At 44.0% G+C, this 21,085-nt stretch overlaps 1 protein-coding gene across 5 annotated transcripts in view; it reads right to left on the bottom strand.

Annotated features, from left to right (window-relative positions):
* The window catches only part of reln (reelin), a 153,403-nt gene that overhangs the window by 38,932 nt on the left and 93,386 nt on the right, over nt 1-21,085 (bottom strand). For all 5 annotated transcript variants that reach the window (XM_054775502.1, XM_054775503.1, XM_054775504.1 and 2 more), the window contains exons 9-24: nt 20,920-21,025; nt 20,548-20,788; nt 19,381-19,526; nt 15,146-15,297; nt 14,942-15,057; nt 13,188-13,396; nt 12,620-12,748; nt 12,430-12,539; nt 12,265-12,331; nt 11,938-12,171; nt 7,880-8,041; nt 5,952-6,188; nt 5,642-5,834; nt 4,508-4,620; nt 751-888; nt 494-680 (exon numbers count right to left, since the gene is read on the bottom strand). In XM_054775502.1, the coding sequence (XP_054631477.1) occupies nt 494-680; nt 751-888; nt 4,508-4,620; nt 5,642-5,834; nt 5,952-6,188; nt 7,880-8,041; nt 11,938-12,171; nt 12,265-12,331; nt 12,430-12,539; nt 12,620-12,748; nt 13,188-13,396; nt 14,942-15,057; nt 15,146-15,297; nt 19,381-19,526; nt 20,548-20,788; nt 20,920-21,025 (2,540 nt within the window). The remainder of the gene's footprint in view (nt 1-493; nt 681-750; nt 889-4,507; nt 4,621-5,641; nt 5,835-5,951; nt 6,189-7,879; nt 8,042-11,937; nt 12,172-12,264; nt 12,332-12,429; nt 12,540-12,619; nt 12,749-13,187; nt 13,397-14,941; nt 15,058-15,145; nt 15,298-19,380; nt 19,527-20,547; nt 20,789-20,919; nt 21,026-21,085) is intronic.

The following is a 21,085-nucleotide window of genomic DNA, read 5'->3' as shown; positions in this document are numbered from 1 at the left end:
CAGCGAAGCCGCTAAATTTTAAGTGTTTTAAGCGGTCACCAACCGTTTTGAAACCAACATCCCTGGTCTCAGTCGTGAACCTGCGCAAGATCTACCCCCCTGTCTTTAAATACAAACCTATGTATTATTATTGGTTGCTGGTGTCAACATTTCAGCTTTTTCGCATTGTGTCTTTTGCTCTATTTTTACCTTTTTTTGTGGCTTTTTAAATTTTATTTTGTCTCTGCAGTGGTCCAATGACAAACGAGCCACGGTCCTCGGATGGCCCCTAAGCCGCACTTTGGCTCTTGTTGATCTTCGCTGGGGTCGGACATGCGGTGTCGGCTTGTTGGCTCAGTGTTGTGGGCGAGAGAATAATACATTTTTTTCCTAATATTCTCGCGAACAACCGGCAAAGTCTCAAGATCGACCGGTACCTTGCGATCGACGGGTTGGTGGCCTCTGGATAATTTCTGTATAATCAAAGGCAGGAGCTGATCATCTCATGTTATACCTTGCTAAAGTACAGGGATGAACCAGATGACACCACCCCGCAGCCCACATCAGGGCTGACCACCTCTCCACCGATCACTTCCTGCCATGTGGCCAGCAGTGCATCCTGGGACTCAAAGTCTGAGAGCACACTGGATGAGAGGGGGGAGATGGGCAGGCAGTCTGTTCCGGAGAAGCCATCATCACACCTGCTGACAGACGGTTTTGTTTATTGTCCTGAGACCAATTATGTGTTCATTTTCTTTCGCCAAGGCTGACCTGCAGTGTCCATGGTCACACCATCCGTGTCCGTGGCACATGTTAGGACATTGCTGGCCGATATAAATGTCATCCAGGGCCCATTCATCCTGCTCGCCATAGTAATTCTGGATCCACCGGAACCTTGTGGCGCTGGACCTGAATACAGGCGGTAAAGAGACACATCCATTTCATGCGGAACACTTCCTGGAATTATTTTAGAAACAAGATACATGTCGTGTTGTTGTAATGTAATAGACATGGACAAGAGCTTTAGCTCAGTATTTGCAAGTATGTCATTATAATCATCAGTCCAGTAATTCTGGGTTTATTGTGGTTGATTGGTTCCACACACAATTTTTGCAAAGTAGGATTCCTTTTCTGTTTACGACCTTCCGAATAGTTTTTCTGCACAATTAGAGCCCTTCAGACATGATATAAAACCCCTATAATCACCTTCAATCTCGTTTTACCCAATATAGTAGACATAATAAGAGAAAATAAGCCTTTTAAGACATGAATAAGACTCTTGTGCTCTTGTGTGTTGGTGTAAATGTGTTCCAGTGTTAGGGAACCTTAGAGCAGGGCGGACAGGAAGTGACGAAGACAAACAGCTGTGGCTGTACGCAGCTTAGTTATAGTTCGTCCTTAACACCAGGAGATGGCAGTAGTTGCACGTAAAGTATCATGACTTATTAGCATTTAGCTGCTACTCAGCAGTTTGTTTGAAACTCATGGGTGTCTGCTAAGAATTGGCAAAATTTGATACTAATGTTAGCTATCATGGAATTAATAGCCGAAGGCAGTGCTTCTCCAATAGTGGGGCGGGTCCCTGTGCGGGGCGCCGCGGTCTGTGAGAAGCAGGGAGGACTTTCAATGCAGACCTACCAACATATACAAATGTATTGTACTCAACATGCAGTTTCAATGTTGAATACGCTTGTATGCTTCACTCCTTTCCATTTGATTGCATTTTCCTGGTTTCAGTTTCCAGTTCAGTATACATACATAATAAATACATCAGTTTCGGAGGGGGCATGACAGAAAATAATTGGGAGCCGATTGTAACAACAACATGAATGTAAATTTGACCTTTTTTCGGCCTAAGTTAAGCATTTTCAAGCATCAAAATGGCGAAATAAATTAAAATTAAAATACACTATTTAGGCATCCTTCTGTCTCGAGAGACAACGGTAGCGCCCTGGGGCAGGGTGCAAGCCTGGGAAAGTGTATGGAGACCATGTACTGCCCATTCAACATGGCCCCCCTTCTCGGCCCAAAGGTACACGGAGCGTTACAATTTGGAGCTCGGTTTTGGCTGTTTTTGACTGATGGAGCAAGGTGGCTGAAGTGTCTTGTCTTGGACACGACGACAGTCACCGCGTGGCGGGAGCGAGGACCAAACCACCAACCTTCCAGTTTCTGGACGGCCTGCTCTACCTTCTGGGCCACGGCCACCTCAATTTCAGGAGAAGGCATTCAGAAAACACATTGACACGTCGTAATATGTATCATAATATTTTACACTGGTCATTAGATGTCAGTAATGTTACATTATGTCACACTGATGAGACAATGGCCACCCCCAGAACTACAAAACAACAAGGAACTATCCCAATGCTAACATGTGTGAGTCTGTATTATGTCTTATAATCTCTTACTATGTCTAGAATATTGGGTTATACTGTACATGTGTAAAGGTGACTATAGGGGTGTTATTTCATGTCTAGAGGTCATATTTAGAAGGTTGTAAGCAGGTTTTCTACACTGTAACAACAAAAACACTCCATTTTAAGATAAGGAATCCTACTACAGAAATTCACTCATCACGGTTGGGTCTGGAACCAATTATCCACGATGAACAAGACATTATTGTATCACAATAGTAAAAGAGACATTAGTGAATTTACTGTTTATGCAAATAGAGCTTAAATGTTCATAGCAGGGAATGAATAAAGTGTGTGGCATGTGTTTGTGCTTGCGTGCACAGCCAAGATAAACGAGACATCACCTCAGACGCCCTTCTAACCACAACCCTTATCAATTTACAGCCATGACCCTGTGACCTCCAATACATCACACTGTAGGAGATCAGAGAATGCTCATTTAAGAGCTAAGAAGTAAGAATGAGATGAAATTGGAGGTCAAAGGGCGTGCTGCATTATGAGCGTGTTGATTTATGTGGAACCTATGGCTCATGGCACATGCAATCCTCAAATCTCGGGAGAGATGATGGGTTCATAATGCCAGTGGGTTTACGAATGATAACTGTGTGAGTAATTGAGATTTTGCAGCTGAGGACTTGTAGGCACATAAAGCATTCTATAGGGTACTGTGTTATGCTGGTCACCGTTTAGAGTGGTGCTTTTCAAAGTGTGGCACAGTCAGCCCCCTCTCAGAAACTACAAAACGGTCAGGGCCCTCCTCTAGTATTCCCAAAAAACTAGTCTCGAGTATCGTTTACATCAGGGGTCTCAAACTCAATTTACCTGGGGACCGCATGAAGTATTGGGAGTAGGGCTGGGAATCTCAGGGTACCCCACGATACGGTACGATATGCCATGCATGGCTCACCAAATTGATAATATCTCGATACGGTGATAGGGTGAACCAAAATAAACAAATGATTTCGTAGTTTGTATTTCGCTGCATTCAGCTGGGATCCGCTCCAGCTTGCCTGTAAACCTGCCAATAAAGCTATTTTAAACTCATTCAGAAAACAATCTCATGTCTCTCAAGTACGTCAACTCCATAAACTAGAAGCATATCAAAAAGAACTATTTTTATAGCATTTACACTACTCTTCCATGTCTAGTTGTCATTTTTGGCGGCCCGCGAATTTGAGACGGCTGGTTTACATGTTATTCAATACCGGTTCCAAATGGGTGCCTGAACCAGGACTTAAAAAATGGGAAACTTGTCTGGGAAAATGGTAATTTTGTTGAATTTTCTGACATGCAAGTTAAACAGATTAGTCAGAGAAATACTTTGAACGACTTACTGTACAAGATAGTACTTGCACAATGTCATCTTCAGGCACATGAGGCAAATGGCTGAGTCGTTATTGATTTCGCACTCAAATGAGGCCCCAATGACTTTTTCAGTCCGGTTAGGACTGTTTTTGGCGGCACCGGTGCCATGATGTACGGTGGCCGAGAAGTGCAAGGCACTTTTACAAACAGCGAAACAAATTACGATTACCCAAACCGGAATGGAATTGCGCCACACGGCACGCAAGACAGTCAAGAAGCTCACGCGTGTGCCACAAAACGGGTGATTCATGATGACCTCCGCTCACAAACGCCACAACTTGAAACGCTGTCACTTCCTGTCAGTCTGGCAGTTGTGTGGTGCAATCCCTTTCCGGTTTGTTTTGCCATTTGTGAAAGTGTTTTGCACTTGTCCTTCATTCTGATTCTGATTCAGAAAACACATCTCATTCACTATAAGTCTGTCATAATGTATACAAACGTGATAATGCAGGAAAAAGGTACAGCCTACAATTTCATCATGTTCACGCCTTGGTGCTTCACAGATTTTTCGCTATGCACTGAAATTTCACACTTTGTTGGCTGTCTTTGACCACACCACAAAAGCAGGGACATACTGCATCCGAGTTGAGGCTTATTTAACGACTTCAAGAATAAAGCGTAAGAGACCAATGGAAGAACGACTGTATTTACGCTTTCTATGGACGATATCACAATGATGATGATGATTACAATGCTGAAAGAAGCATCACTACATTGTGTATGAAGGTGGCCCAGAGTTGTGTTACCATGTCTTTTGAGGCAGAGACAGAGTGATGCGTCTCCACTGGCTGAACTCAGATGGGTGGTAGACGCTGGGAGCTGTAAACTCAGAGCAGCTTGGCATGCCAGGAAGACAGGCCTAGGTCAAGGAAATACAGAGTATTTACAACTGGATCTACTCACATATCATATCGGTTAAGTCTTACACACTGGAAGTCAAGCAACAGTGAACAATAAAGCACATGCAATATGTTACACTGTGCACATAAGAGCCTCCCAAAAAATTCTCCAAATAGTTTTGAAGCTTAATGTTGAAAGCACGTGATGGTGATTAAGGGCAACTATACATATACTGTATATAGGGATGCTCCAATTGATCGGCCACCGACTATCGGCCGATGCATAAATGCCGTTCATAGGTACCAATCACGAAAGCCGATCCCACGTGGCTCGTGATATTGCAGCCTGCGGCCTGTTATCCCTGTGTGCAGTGTAGTACGTCCATCCATTTACTATGCCGCTTATCCTCACTAGGGTGGCGGGGGTATGCTGGAGCCTATCCCAGCTGACTTGGTGCGAGAGGCGGGATACACCCTTGACTGGTCGCCAGCCAATCGCAGGTCACATATAGACAAACAAACAAATAATTCACACTCACATTCATACCTATGGACAATTTGTAGTCGCCAATTAGCCTATCATGCATGTTTTTGGAATGTGGGAGGAGTGTCTTGCGGTAATGTCTTGGGTAGCGTGCCACTCCCCCTTTCCTTCACCGCTCAGGCGTGCGACTCCAAAGCAAAATGAGCATGAAGTTCGCATCCTGCAACACGTGCCACAAAAAATACCTCACAGAGGAAGCACGTTAAAAAGCTTGAATTTAATGTGGCATGAACACTTGTATGGTGAATTTGAGGCTCACGATGTGATCATCAGTCAAACGCAGCCAAAACGCTGGACAACACTCAACCCTATGTGCGTGACAGTCAGAAGGCTAAGCAAATTATCTGAAAATGTGCTGTGATCGGCTGGCGACCAGTCCAGGGCATACCCATACCTGGGATAGCCTTCGGCTCACCGTGACCCTAATGAGGACGAGTGGTACAGCAAACGGATGGACAGATGTACTTTATAGTGTGTCGTGAAATAAAGGCCCATACCTCTTTGACCAGGTGCCAAGTGAGGCCATGATTGGTGGAGAACTCCAGGCGGACCTGAGTGTCAATGTGAGGGGACGAGTCCCGACCACAGCCCATAACCAGCGAGAACTGCAGACTGTAGGAGGCTCCAATTTGCATCGACTGAGTCTCCACGTACCGAATACTGGAGCCAGGGCTGGGCTCACCCGAGAAACTGAAAGGCAACATGAAGAAGCAGGCTATTACCATGTGTTTCACTGACTGAAAATGAGGAAACTCTTTGCAGGATAACCTGTTTCCTTTTGATGTTAAACTAATGAACCATTTTTACCTGAGGGTCCAGTCATGCTGGCAGTAGGGCTGGACATGGCCCAGGTAAAACCCGAGACTCTGAGTGACATCCAGGACGTTGCTAAAGTCCAGACTTATGGTGTTGAACAGTACAGAGGTCATGCTGATTTCATCCAGGGCCCACACGTCATGGCCGCGCCCCGAATGGTACGGCTGCCACCAGCGAAATTGCACACCAAACTTTCGAGCACCAGATGGCAGCTCAACTGACACAATCCTGTTCAGCAGAGAAAAAAATAGCGTGTATTGTAGTTCTGCTGTATTTACTTGGAGGGACTATAGCATGGTCACAAGAGCGCAAATGTACAGTATATATATATTGCATATATATATTCCATGATGCACTGTAGGATCTTAAGGAGTAAAGTTTCACAATTTCAAAAGGAGAAATCGGAGTCAAATTTATTGCAAAAAAGGATAAAAATGAAATAGGCTGTTCATCAGCTGATCAAAAGTTTAAGACCATAGCTCAAAAAGTTCAAAAAATGACTCACTAATGAGTAAGCTGCAGCATTCTTGTTAATAACCTCAAGAATGGGTTTGTGCATGCTTGACGGCAGTGTCGCCAGGAGGCTAGTGGGAATGTTGCTCCAGGTAGTGAAGATGGCTTCCAGGAGGGCGTCCACTGTCTGGAACTGATGTCCATTTTGTAAACTTTCTTTAATCCATCCCTAAATGTTCTCAATTAGATTTAAAATCATGGAAACACACAGGATGGTCCAAAAGAGTGAGCTTATTCCTCTGTAAGACGCCCTTTGTCGGCGGGCATTGTGAACTGCAGCGTTGTTCTGTTGAAAAAGCCAGTCATCACCACACAGACGAGGGCCTTCAGTCATGAAGGATGCCCCCTGCAACATCCCCACATAGCCATCTGCCGCTCGACGCCCCTGCACAACCTGAATCTCCATTGTTCCATTGAAGGATATGGTCTCAGGTGGGATCTCTTCGTCATGCCAAGAGGCATCAGGACCGCTGTGGCTCAACTTTTTTCTTATCACAAACCGTTCAATGTCTCATGTTTGGTCCTGTCATGCAATTTCAAAACAATTTTGTGGTGGTGAAGGAGACAAAGCCTTTGAAGATATTTTTTTCTCCTTAAAAGCCTTCTCTCGCAGATTCCATGTGATGGTTATTGGACTGCACTCTGCACCAGTAACAACCTTCATTTGGGCCGATGATGGTCCCGTGTCTTGAGGGACAGACGACTCAGGACAGGTGACCTTTTTTTGGGCCTACCACTTGACTTTTTAGTTCCATAACAGTCAGGATCTTTGAAGACGTTTCAAATGACTGTCTTACTTCGTCTAACCTCAGCAGCAATGGTGCGCTGCGAGAGGCCTTGCTTATGCAGCTGTGTTCAAAGAGAGAAAGCTTTTTTGCCTTTGCCATCGAGAGATCATGACAGTGTGAATACCTGACAGAAAACGACATTCAATAAACATTTTTGCCAAGATTTTGGCTTTTAAACTTGGTCTTAAACTTTTGGTTACTCAATTTTTTTTTGGTCTCACTCCCATTTCTTCTGTTTGGATTTTGAAGCTGTACTTAGAACCTCCTTAAGATCCAACAGTGCAAAATGTAAATTACTGCAATTGTTCAACAAATTTTGATATCAGGAGTATATATATATATATATATATATATATATATACACACACACAATGTAGTAAACAAAAAAAAATACATTCCATTTCCCCCTTGAAGTAAGAAGCTGTTATCTGTCATACACACAATAGTCTGACACACTTTACCCTACTGGCCGAGGCAATTGTCTTCCTTCCACAAATAGATGGCACAGGACGGCACTAATTGCCTCAGTTGGTCCCAGTACCTCACAGATGCAGCAAAGCAAGTGTTGAAGCTATGAGTGCTAATGAGGTCCCTCCCACTGGAATCATAAACACCAACCTCGGCTCATGGAAGCCTTGGTAAGCGTAGTGCTGCAACAAAGTCCAGGTTATGCCATTATCTGTGGAATAATGCAGCAAGACGCCCTCTCCTGCTTGGTCTGGAGCAGGACAGGAGCTCAGGGTGCTTCGGCTGCCCAGTCGGAGGGTGAACTGTAGGTACCTGTGCAGATGAGAGCAGGCAGAAATACATTTTTAAAAAGTAGAGATTTTTTTGATAAAGGAGAGTAATGCAAATATTATCAAGTGTGTTGACAGAAGAGGAGGGCACATAACGGAAAGTCAAAGGTTGTGAGGTGGAAGTGGAAAGATGGAGGATGATTGGCTACATCAGGACTACATTAATGGATGCAAATTAATGATGCAAATGTGAAAGACTGCAACACGTTTATGCATGCCATACATGTAAAACGATATTCTTAAAGTTTTATAATCATTGGACCAAGGGTCAATGACTTATGGAATATTTGTTACTAATGTTGCCCGTGCCATGGCGGCCGTAGCTTTCAACCATTCTCACTCAATTTTTACACACATGCGCTTCTCAGGCCACTAAAGATGTGCACCAATTGTCGTGGCGATCCATCAAAACACCGTAAAGTTACAGTTACGGTGTTTTCTAGAGCACATTGAGCTGTGTTAGAAATTCAAAGTCAATCTGACGCATGGGGTCAAACTTTGGGGTTCAACAACAGCGTCATGTGCTGTATTTGTCAGAAAAATAATAGCATAGCCAACACAGTAGGGGTGCATGTTTTGAAAAATGTGATCAACTACTATTTGTATTAGTTGAAAACCAACACTGAGGACATTCACTGTGCGCATAGCTCATAAGGAGAGCAGACTGATCTTTTAGGCAGCTGCTCACTCAATGCGTGTGGAAACTGGCATTAAAAATGGCCATCAAGTGGCACACAAAGACCGATAACAGGCAATCTTGCACAGATGCCATTTCTAACTTCATCATTATCCTCCCTTGTCCTCTTCTGCCGGCTCTCTGATCTGCAATACTGCCATAATCACAATCCTTTCCTCCGCATGAGCGCACAAACGATGACTGAAAGAGGGATTGACAGGAGACGGACTGCTGAATTTCTGGAACATCTGCTGGATCAATCACAGGAGAAGACACCTGAGAAATGAGCTCCTTAGGACTTTATGACCATTTGTACAGTCATCAAGAGAGCTGTGGAGTGGTGCCCTCCAGAACTGCAAAGTGTGCACACAATGATGTATTGAGCATATTGTTCAATCCATGCTTCTCTGTCAGCGTTAATCAAAACTGAGCATTATTATTATTATTATTATTGTACAGGCAAGATTGTAGGATTGGATTTGATTATATTGTGCAGCTGTACCTAATGCTGTGGCCAGAACGTGTACCAATAGATCTATACTTATAACTCAGACAGAGAAAGGTGTACTAGCCAAAAGACTTAAGTACAATGGGCCTCATTCATGAAACGTTCTTACGCACAAATGTGTTCTTAAAGCCTTCTTACGAAGATTTTTAGCATTCACAAAACGTGTTCTTAACTCACAGTTCTTAGATCTAAGAACAAATTCTACGAACGCTCAGGAGGACTCTTACGCACAAGCAAAGCTTGCACTTTCAATGTGCAATCGCCCTCATGATGGATTTTGCAACCTGATCCCAAAAATGTAGTGCAAATAAAATATCCCAACAATTATTTATCATCAAAACAACTAAAATATACTCCATGGATAAATATATATTCAAATCCCAATTCATTCATCCATTTCCCTACCTCAGTCGCAAACGGTATCAGTCAATTATATCCAAATAATCTCAGATTCAACAAGAACAAGATTCTGAATGTTGTTGCAAGTTTCCCTGGAGGTACACACGACTCCTACATTTTCCGAAATTCCTCCGTTGGAATGCGCCTGAGTCATGGCGCAGCATGCGACGGATGGTTAATCGGTGCGTAAAATGTTAATTTCTTGCCTTTTGCGTGTTGTTATGTGGCCATTAACTTATTTTACAGGTGATCGAGGCTATGCCCTGGCACCTTGGCTCATGACACCATTGAATAATCCGCAGACCCCACAAGAATAAACGTACAACCAAAAGCACACACGTATACGCTCCTGCGTGGAGCGCACCATCGGTATACTCATGGATGTGTTTGGACACTGCAGGTGGAAGGCTGCTCTACAAACCAGAAAAGGTACAGTAGGTTTTGTAGTATTTCATATTAGGTTTTAGTTTATTATGCTTTGGAATGGAAAAAAAATAAGAGGCAAACATTCTGATTCTTTGTGAAGGCTCTCATTAATCCAGGAATTCTCCATTGCAAATATGTTTTATTTGGTCAACTGGATAAATAATTGATTCTCTGTTGTTGCAGGTGTGCAGGATCATAATGGCCTGCTGCGTCTTGCATACCATCGCAATGAAACGTGGTGTGCCTATAGCGCACGTAGCACCCCCAGATAACGCCATGCGCCCCCAGCCACGTCTTGAGCCAGAGCACGGGGCTGCTGTATTAATTAGGCAGCGTCTAATCAAATGTAACCACAGAAAAAATACATTGTCACACACAAACTATGTATTTTGACTATATTTTTCCATCATGATCGTGTAAATATTTTCTAGAGTTTCTGAAATGGTTTGGTTTCTGATTGATGGCCCGCCTCCCGTTTCCTCCAGATCCCTCCGGTGCAGTCCAATCTTTTTTTTTGAGTCTATTTTAAGTCAAACCACTTCTTTTTAACCTCTGCGGTGGTGCGTTTCTCCGTGGAAACGACATTTATGTTTCCTGCAATGGTGCTCCATGCCGACTCTTTTTGGATGGCCTGATGACCGGTGGATACACGTGAAAATAAGGTGGTCTTGTGTTCGCTCACTCCTTGTAAAAGCACCTCTATTTCAGTAGAATTGACGTTTTTCTTCTGTTTGTTGTCCAGCTGCTCCTCAGTCTTGCCCTTGCGCGTTGCCATCTCCGCCTCCAGCTGCCTGTTGCGCACGGCACATTTTTGACCTTGTATAGGAAATAATAGGCGGTGACCTATGCAAATTAGGCCTTACATGCACGGGCATCCCAGTTGGCATTCATCAACCTAAGAACACCGGTGCCAACGATTATCCCTACTTAAGAACGTGTCGTGAATGTGGCGCAGTTTCCACCCCGCGCCTTCTTAAGTACACTTCTTAAGAAGACTTTTAAGAAGATGTTCGTGAATGAGGCCCACTGACCTCTATATTTGGGAGCCCAAGCAACCCTTATACAAACGCATGGCATGACATTGGAGAGCATTTTTTTCAGGCTCAGAATCAGCAGTTCATGTGCATCTCGAAAAGAAGTGGCATTCCTTTGAGGACATCCAACATCCAAACTCTGGATAGAGAGGACCACTGGTTTGAAAGAGGTGTCAAAGAAGCCATTCACGCTAAATTACAAGAGCCTTTTCTTAACACAACAGGAAGTTTGCACCATCACCTATCAACAGCTTACAAAAATGTCCTGACATCTCTCCCCCAAAGATGGTCTCATTCCACAAGAAAAGCAGACCTGCCAACCTTTTATGAGTACTATATTATAAAGGGAGTGCGCCAATTTGCAGAGACCTTGTCACCCCACCTACGTGCAGATGGCAAAGGAAAACGCGGAATGCAGCAAAATGCATACCTAGAGAGCAGCAAAGCATACAAGTCTAATTAGGGTCAAAATGCGCGCAGAATATAAAAAATGCTGACATGTTGGCAGGTCTGGAAGAGTGGCCATTGACGAGCTGTTTTGTTACCTGGAAGGCAAACAGCCTGTTACGCAGGATCACCACCACACTGAGCAACAACACTATTGTGGACACACCCACTAGAGACATAAATAGGCAGACTCCTCACTTAAACATGTAGAACTCAAGAAGCCTTTTGAACAAAAGGTAAAAATTCCGGTTGCCTCAATTCCAATCTTTGTCCATGTCTTCAATGACTGATAATCTATAAGGATAATTTGGTGCTGATCCAAATTAGGAGCTCAACCTTGGCATAGGTCTGTGCTCTACTGGATGTCGTTAAAGTTCTTCTGAAATCACCTGGCCTGGGAGCTGTCCAGCGGAGCAGTGACTAAGTGTCTCCTGCTGTCCTTGTTGAAGACAAGCGCCTTGCCACTCGCCAGAACTCCACAGCCAAAGCTGACCTCGGCTCCACGGAGTGATGAGAAGCTGTGGTAGGACGAAAGTCGCGGGCTGGAGAAGCCCTCGGACAGGAAAGCTGGGAAAGTCTGGGAAGCGAGCTCACAGGCTGGACCACTGAAGCCTGGGTCACATCTGAGTAAATACAGGTAAGTTATTAGTATGAAAAAAGAATGGAATCAATGAGACTAATTCATTATGTATAATGGCAGCGTTTCGTTTCATTACTTGCAGCCTGTGCGGGAACAATGTCCTCTCCCAGAGCAGAAACGGAGGCAAGCCGGACCAATATACACTGAAAAACACACATGGACACAGCAGGTCCTTGTTTTGAAGTATCAAATAAAGCAACGTTTGCAATAACTTCAGGGCATGCATGCATCTGCTTCTCACCATTATCAATGGCCCACATGTTGCCAACTCCACTGCCAGACTGTTTCCAGCGAAAGCGTGTGGTTTCTGTCAGGGCAGCATTGGGAAGCGGGATGGAGATCCTGGTCCATCTGCAGAGATGTTCCAATTCAATTGCACATTCACCGTTTTCAGACTGGCATGCATGCATTCCCCGTGTGGTGAGTCTTACCCGCTGTAATTGTCAGAAGAGTAGACGGTGCTGTGAGGTAAGTGAGGACCCGCACACAGCTCTGGCAGACACTCAGTGTGAAGCAGAGACCAGGAACGACCATGATTGGTGGAAAATTCCAGACTGACACTGAAAAAACAGAAACACAATGGGAATTTATCGTGAGCAGTTTAAAGTCACTGCCACGCCTTTCCAAGCAGTGCAGCTGTGGTACATTATAATACATTTCTGTGAAATACTTATATACAGTAAATGGCTTGGTATGGTAATTTATGGCATGCTTACGCCTTTGACATAACTGACATCGGTGAAGCAGGTTTGAGTTTTTTGTGTATGTGTATTGTGTATGTGTATTTTTCTCAATCCACTGCGCCTTCCCTGAAGTCTTGTGCCAAGGGAAACCCCGTCTCACACAACCACTGATTGACTGTACACGTTGTGCACCATTCACCATTTTGTGCAGTATCTTAGCAACCACTTTGCAAGGACTTGCATTTGGATTGTATCCTTAGGAATTGTCCATGGAAGCAAAAACGAGCTGATGCAGTCGTTTCCAAAGGTGTCCCACCTGTTGGCAGGCTGGTAGGAGCCGCAGCCGAGGTTGATGGAGAACTGGACCACGTGTGTGTGCGTGCCAGGCAGCACGGGGAGAAGCTGCATGAAGTCCACCGCCCACACGTGGCGGCTAGCACCCCCATGAGAGCGCTGCTCCATACAAAACTGGGTGACCGCCGTTTGGAGCTCGGTGGGCAACGCCACTGAAACTACAGCAGGGGTCTGAGAGGGAAGACAGAGAGAGCACAATGACGTGGATTGTAATTGATTTATTGGATTCACTTTCAATTCGACTCTTTTGATTCACAGCGTTAAAACCGATCTCCGCTTTCCATGAGGGTTATCCGCCAACACTGCCAGCAAATGGTGAGTAATGGATACACCCATATAAAAGTTTATTTTTGACAAAAGGCTCCCCCCTAGCTCTGAACCCTGCTGCTATCTTGATATTGACCCTTTCCTGTAATTTGGGATCCACATTTGCAACAAAAAGTGACTGTTGTAATTTTCAGATTAGATTACGAGACAGAACGGTCCCCTTTTCTCTTCAATTGCCATTCAATGTCGACATAACCCAGTTTGAACTCCTAAATGAATGACAAATGAATGAATAAATGAACACCACTAATGAATGATAACGTAAGATGATAAACTGATGGGATCAGATTCACAGTGTAGACAGTCACAACACACAACTATGGTGCGTTTAAGGGCTGCCAAACAAAGTGCGAAATCTCAGCGCTTGAAAAAAAAACATTAGCAGAGAAGCATAAAACCAGAAACATGTACATTGTGGTTTTTTTTGCTGCTGCTGTGCATTTTACCTATATTATCAAATTATTTATAAATTAATACCAGCCGATAAATGAGATTTCTGCAGAAAAAGCAACCTATTTTCTGGGGAAAAATATAAAAATAAGACATTCTTTTATCTTTCTTTCTTTTTGACCAAAACTCCGCAAATGTGTGGGGCTGTGAATACTGAATCAGAATCCACTGTACTGTAATCCTTGCTCGAATTTCAAGGCTAACTGTTTAAAAAAAAAATCATATGGCCTATTGTCATTTTAAAAAATATATATTTTTAAGGAAAATTTACATATGTTTTGCCTAAATTAGGCATTTGAAAGCATACAAATGGTTAAATGAACTACAAAAAAATAATAAGGCACTCAGAAGATGCATTCAAAGACATTGTGATGATATGTAGTATTCTACATTGGTCAGTACGGGCCAGTAATGTTACTGTAATGTTCGGTGAGACACACAAGCATCAGACTTTATTGCATGCTTGAATTACAATTATCCCTTGTGTCCCTACTGTTATACAGGCTACTTTTGCGGCCATAACCCACACCAAGGTAAAAGTCAACTCTGAACCCCCGATGTCACTTCCTGTCTGCACCCCACTCAGCTCCAGTAGCACAGCAACCATATTTACAACAACACACAACGTGTGAGAGTCTGCGTTGTCTTGTCTTACATTCACTTATTGTGTATACTACATTGGGTAACACAAGCGTAAAGTTGACTATAGGGGTGTTATGTCATATCTAGAGGGCTCTAATAATGTTCAAAACTGTATTTAGAAGACAGCCGGGTCTGCAAGTAATTAACCATGATAAAGGAGGGATTACCATCTAGCAAAAACAGTGTACAGGAAGTGGCACGAAAACAAACCCATGCAGAAGAAAACGAACCTCCTTGGAAGAGGTAATAATGTTTGGGAGTTGAGTTTGTGGATGCAGGCAAGCTGCAGCATCTTACCCTGTAGGAAGAATATGGAAGGGTGTCTAGCACCACACGCTCCCTCCTGCCTTCCGACCTGCCGAACAGAATCACATCATGGTCATGCGACTCCCCTGGATCGCATTCACCGCCACCTGCAGAGAAGAAATACTTTCAGTCACACTGGGCATGCAAAAATACTATTAAAATCGCTGAAAGGCAAAGCATGGTTGATTTCAATACCCATAGAAAAGTGGAAGCGCAGGTTTCCATAAGATGTGGTGTCAATGTACGGCGTGCACACTCTCCTCCGACCCTCCCTCTCGAACACCAGCGCCGAGCCTGACTCGATCTCACCACACCGGCTGCCATAGACGGCTCCCTGTATGTCCCAGCTGGCGGAAACAAAACAGATGTGGGAAGCAGAAACTTTATCTTGCGTGTAAACAAACATACCTATGGTATTCAGAATAAATCACCTGGAAGATGATGCACATGTTGACATATTTGTGCACAGTGGAAAGAGGATCCTCATTAGCATTGACAGAAGCTAACTCAGTATGTCAGCCTGCTCCTAGGTCTCTTTATACCCCACCTCCTTTACATTTTCCACAACATTTCCATTAGGATAATAATTCTGCCTGCATAGCCGTCACAGAAGCAAGCCCATGACACCTGACGGGTGTGACCGGGCCTGCTGTGCAGCATGATGGTGTGAAGCGCAGTGGTAGAAAAGCCACACTGTTGTCATGTCTCATTGATGCAAAAATGCACAGGTAGGTAATGGCTGTCTGCTAGCAACACATGTATCGTCTCCATTTTTAGCTCTTGTCTACTAGCCATGGGATAATGATAGGAGTGTCTTGCATTGTGCTGTGCTGTGTATGCATAAGGTGTCGCACTGCGAGCAGATGGACTGCTGCCTGTGAAGCAGTCAGAGCCATGGCATTCACCTGTGGAAGTCACTAAGCTTGACGGGCAGCATGCCACGCCACATGACAGGTGACAATGCAAACTTGTTTCAGAATAGATGTGGTCTTTCCATCAGTTAAGACTCATCTTACTTCTCTCACAAATAAATGTGTGTTAATCAAACACAGCACTGTCAGAGGTTAAGTACAGTTTGATGCGCCCTCAGAATCATTGTTCTTTAATCACAGTGCATGGGAAAATCCCATCGGGGATTAGACTGAGCAGATTTAGCTGTGTAATATGGCTGTGACCCTTGGCCTCCGTCAGACACAGGATTTTAAGTTTCATTCTCGAGGAAGAAAGAACTTTTAAGTAGTTTAGTAACACATTTTATCATCACAGATATTTTGCTATTTGAATAGTAAGTGAACTCATTTTAACTGTTATTTATTCATCAAGACCAGTCAAGGCACTTTTTGAGTAGCAGTGGTAGGGTGCAGATGACAAAACAGGAGTGGAATGTCAAGAATATGGTTTACGATGTTCAGTGTTATGATGTTTCGCGCCCATAAATTCATTAAAATTTTTTCATTTTGGTCCGTAAACACAAGGCTCACTAGTTACAGCGCGCAACGGCAAAAGAATATGTGCCACATGCAGCACAAGAATGCAATGTGTGCCTCATGCTGGGCGGAACCATAAACTAAACAAGTGACTTTTTGCACTTCATTGAAAAAAAGGCATCAACATGGAAGTGTAAAATGAACGTCATAATCAGACTCTTTATGATGCCGTATGACTGCACCGAGGCCTGTGTTTGTGTAAACAACCGTGAGGCACCAACCGTGGCTGCACCAAACCTGTTTAACTGTGTTATTGATCTTCCCTGGAGTCAAGAGCGCTTCGTGTCTTCAATGAGGGAATGAAGCTGAGACTGCATGTCAACTGGTTCAAAACCAAACCAATGCATGTTGGTGATGGTCCCAATCTATCTTATGGCTCTGAGTCTCTTGATTTTTTCTTGTCGTTTGTTTACCTGGGCTCAGAAGCCACTAACTGTCCAAGGTAAACAGATAGTGAGAACTGGCTATCGGTGTCATGAAAAGTGTCTGGAGACCCCTGTGGAGATGGCATCTCCTGTCGCACCAAGCTCCAGGTCCACAACGCAGTCGTCTTACCAGTGCTCCTTTATGGGGCAGAGACCTGGCAACTATGCAGGACCACGGCTTCGAGTCCCACGCCTTCAGAGGGTGTGCGGTGGTACGACCACGTCTCCAGTGAAGACTTCCGCCAAAGAACCAACCAGCTCAACATCCTCTGTGTCTGAGCCAGCAAACACAGTGCTGGGCAAGGACATGGGGGATGTTGAGCTGCCCCACTGACCACCCCACTCGCGTCATTATGGAGTTTGATCTGCCAACAGCCAGATGGAAACGTCCCTGTGGCCGACTGTATACCCGCTGGTCTAACAATGTCGACTAAGACCTCCAGCAGTTTGACGTGTCACTGGAGGAGACACCCGTTTGCTGGCAAGACCGTGCGAGCTGGAGACATCTGCTCAAACTAGAGGGCTCAATGCTGGGTTGGCATGAGTCTTAAGCAAGTAAGCAGCTTTTTGTCCCAACCTTCTGATCATTGAATGCTCATGATCCTTGAATGCGCTGTTGCCACCCAATTCAGGACCTGTCATCTCACCAACAACAACTCTACAAACAATTTTGTGTTGTCTTTCCTGGCAGGTGAAACCAATTTTCAACCAGTGTATAAATATCAAAGCATTCAATGTGAACATAAATGTTATGAAGTTTCTTTTTACAGGAGTTCACTTTCACAAGAGATGTTTACTTTTGAAAAGTAGTATACTTCGTTTTCTGCCTCAATGTTGGTGTTAGCTATTTTTTTACGACACCCTTATTTTGTTCACACAATTCAACAGGATATAGCCCAATGCGCTGTTATTTTGAAGATCAGAAGTGTGTTGTGTGGGTTGAGAAGGTTCCTTGACTGTTGCTAACAGAGACGTATTGTACAAATAAACCAACTTGTCTGGCAGTATAGCTCCCGTCCTTTTGTTTACACCGAACTTCCACATCAGCTACAGCATCCTGAAACCCCGGCTTACATTGGTATAAGACAGACGTCGTTGGACTTCCCTGGTTCCGACTGCTTAGAGGTAGTCCGACGTAATGCATCAAAGACGAGGTACTGTGTTATTTCTACACCATGAATATGTCAATAGTAAACACGTTGATCGTGTACCCTCCTTGCTCCCCGGTCTCTTATTCATTGGTGTTCGCGGCTATTTCTTCTGGTCGGCAAAATGAGCATCGGAACTAGGAATCGAAATAACCCCGGGAGAATCAGAATGTTAGTCCCGGTTCCCATTGATGCTCGAAGACTGGAAGCCCAAAGCTACTCCCTATCGATGACTGCTTTCAATTCAAAAAACCCTCTCACCCACACATACAGCACTCCATAAGCAGGCCTCCTCTTACCTTAAAGACTTGCTTCACCCCGACACCCCTTCATGTTTAACTAGGAGCTCTTTAATACTTAGATATTTAGTATGGCATCATATTATAATCATTTGTATGCCTTTAAACAGCATTTATTCTGAATTCTATACTTTTTGGGTTTTATTTTCCACTGTTATTTTGCATTTTTATTATTATTTCAAAGGATGCTGGAGGGCCCCACCTCTCGCCTGAAGTCAGCTGGGATAGGCTCCAGCATACCACCGCGACCCTAATGAGGATAAGCAGTATAGAAAATGGATGGAAGGAAGAATGCTAGAGGGGTTATGGATTCTGTGCGCTGTTGCAAGAAGATCTGTGAGGAGAAGAGGTTATCCTTCCAGACTAGCCTGGGAGAATATTTGAAGACGGTAGAAGGCTTGCAAGACACTTGCAACCACAGCGCCATAAGAAAGGAGTTCTCTTTTTTATAACTGTTTCATTTAATCTTTTTATGACTACTTTATGTGTCATTCATGTGTTCTGTGTACAGAATAGAACTCGTATGTAACCCGAGGACCACTTGGACATAACACACGTGTATTACAAAAGAGAAACAATAAAAAGCCATTTTTTAAATTTCTTGTTAAATGGCAGTGTCAGCATCTAGCTCTGTAATGTGTTGCATTCTTCTTTGTGTGATGGTGTACACTGTCTTGTTTTGCTCTGCCGCTGCTGGGTGCACAGATAAAAAGAGATCCGATAATGAAACATGAGTGCGACTATATGTGATACTTACTCTACTGACTCAAATTAAAGACACCCCGAGATATAAGACAACTCCTCTTCTGGAAGACCCTTTTTTGAAAAATATTTTTTAAAGACAAATTCAAAGATAAAAAAACTATGACTGGTAATAAAATCACATTTCTGACAAGTTTGCTAACTTACCCAACCTTTGACAGACACACACTGCTCGGCTGAATCCCTCCAAGTTACTGCGGAGCGCTTTGGGGGAACTCATTTGGCGCCACTTGCTTTGTATACATCTCCAGATCACGAAAATAAGACGACCCATGTACTCCAGTGTCACATACCCAGGTCTTCACTTACTTCGATGGTGGACTCTCAAAATCCTCCTCCCAGTAGCTTCTTCCCTCCTCTCGGTGCAGGTCAATGTCTCTACTGGAGGCCAAACTATGGCCGACTCCTTCACCACCGTGGAAATACAAAGAGCTGCCCTCAGACTGACAAGCGTGCTGTGCAACACGGAAAGATGGCATTAAAAGATGACATGCTAGAAGGAAGAGAAACAGTTACCGTACATTCTGGTGTATAAGCCGCACATGTCCACGTCATAGAACGGTATATTGTGGCACGGACGAGTCCATGAGGACCAGGCAGCTCTTTATTTGACAGGAGCCAATTACGACAAGCAGGAGATGATTACTTAGTATAACAGTCTGACTCACGGTCTCATCTTATAAAGAACATTAAAGTCATCACACAGCAACTTAACACTGAAAAGGTATACCTAATAAATATAAAAAATAAATACCAATATGAGTTTCAAATGAAAAAAAAATATATTTTTAGATTTTCCCATAATGCATTGCGTACGACCAAAGCATTTCATTGGAGGACATAGAAAATGGATGGATGGATGGATGGATGGATGGATGGATGGATGGATGGATGGATGGATGGATGGATGGCGCTGCAATGCTGCTTCTGTCCACCAGAAGGAGCCAGAGGAGCACAGAGCACAGAGGGAGGCTGACATCATTGCAGCATGCCGGCAGCCACCAATGAATGCTTTGCTATGATGCAATTATGGGAAAACGTTAAAATAGTTATTTTTTTCATTTGAAACTTGTATTGGCACTTGTTTATATATTTCCTAGGTATACCTTTTGAGTGATAAATTGCTGTGTGGTGAGTTTAGCGTTCTTAGTAAGATGACAGCGTGACTGTTATTTTGAGTCATCACTTCCTGCGATTACCAGTGGGTTGACAAGGTCGTCGTGAGGGCACCGATAGCTCATGATAGGCTCCTGCTGAAGAAAGAGCTAGCGTTTCCTCACTGACTCATGAGCGGCAAAGTATTTAAATGATTAGTAGTTGTTCTGAAGTAAAGGTCACAAGATTAGAACTGAGCCATAAATTAGCAGCACCGCTATATAAGCCGCTGGGTTCAAAGTTTAAGACAAAAAGCAGCGGCTTATACACCGGAAATTACCGTACACTTTTGCCAAAAAGAAAACACTCTGGTCCCCATACCTTGACAGTAGCACCAGGAAAGAAGAGCCAGTTGGCAGTATCCGGAGGATCCAGGTTGTCCTCCATGAGGGGAGCTTTATGGGCAGCATTGACCAGCAGAACATTGTCCAGGCCCCAGCAGGACTCGTAACCTTCCGGACCTTGAGGATCCTCCTGAGACCAGCGGAGGCGAACATTCTCGGCCCTGGACTGTACTGGCATGGGGAGCAGGTGGATGAAGGTGCTGCTGTTGGTAGGAGCTCTGGGGGACCACAATATGATCAACAGGTTTTGAGTTATGTTCAATGAGTCAATGAGAAAAAGAAAACAAAAATCACACAAAGCTACTCAACTATGGGCTTTAAGCACAGGGGAATGGATTGAAATTTAGACCTGATCTTCTCCAGTGTGATCCAGTCCGAGTTGTTAGCATTTCCGCTGAGGCTGTATGACACAGTGATGCCGGGGTCTGAGTAACTGAATCGACAGGAGCCTGAACCTGGGGAACAGAAGCACACAACAAGGACAAATTTGCTGAATTCTGTGTGGGGGAGTGAGG

This window comes from Dunckerocampus dactyliophorus, chromosome 5, assembly GCF_027744805.1.
Source record: "Dunckerocampus dactyliophorus isolate RoL2022-P2 chromosome 5, RoL_Ddac_1.1, whole genome shotgun sequence".
Classification (NCBI taxonomy): domain Eukaryota; kingdom Metazoa; phylum Chordata; class Actinopteri; order Syngnathiformes; family Syngnathidae; genus Dunckerocampus; species Dunckerocampus dactyliophorus.
This window is presented reverse-complemented; position numbering and strand designations above follow the sequence as displayed.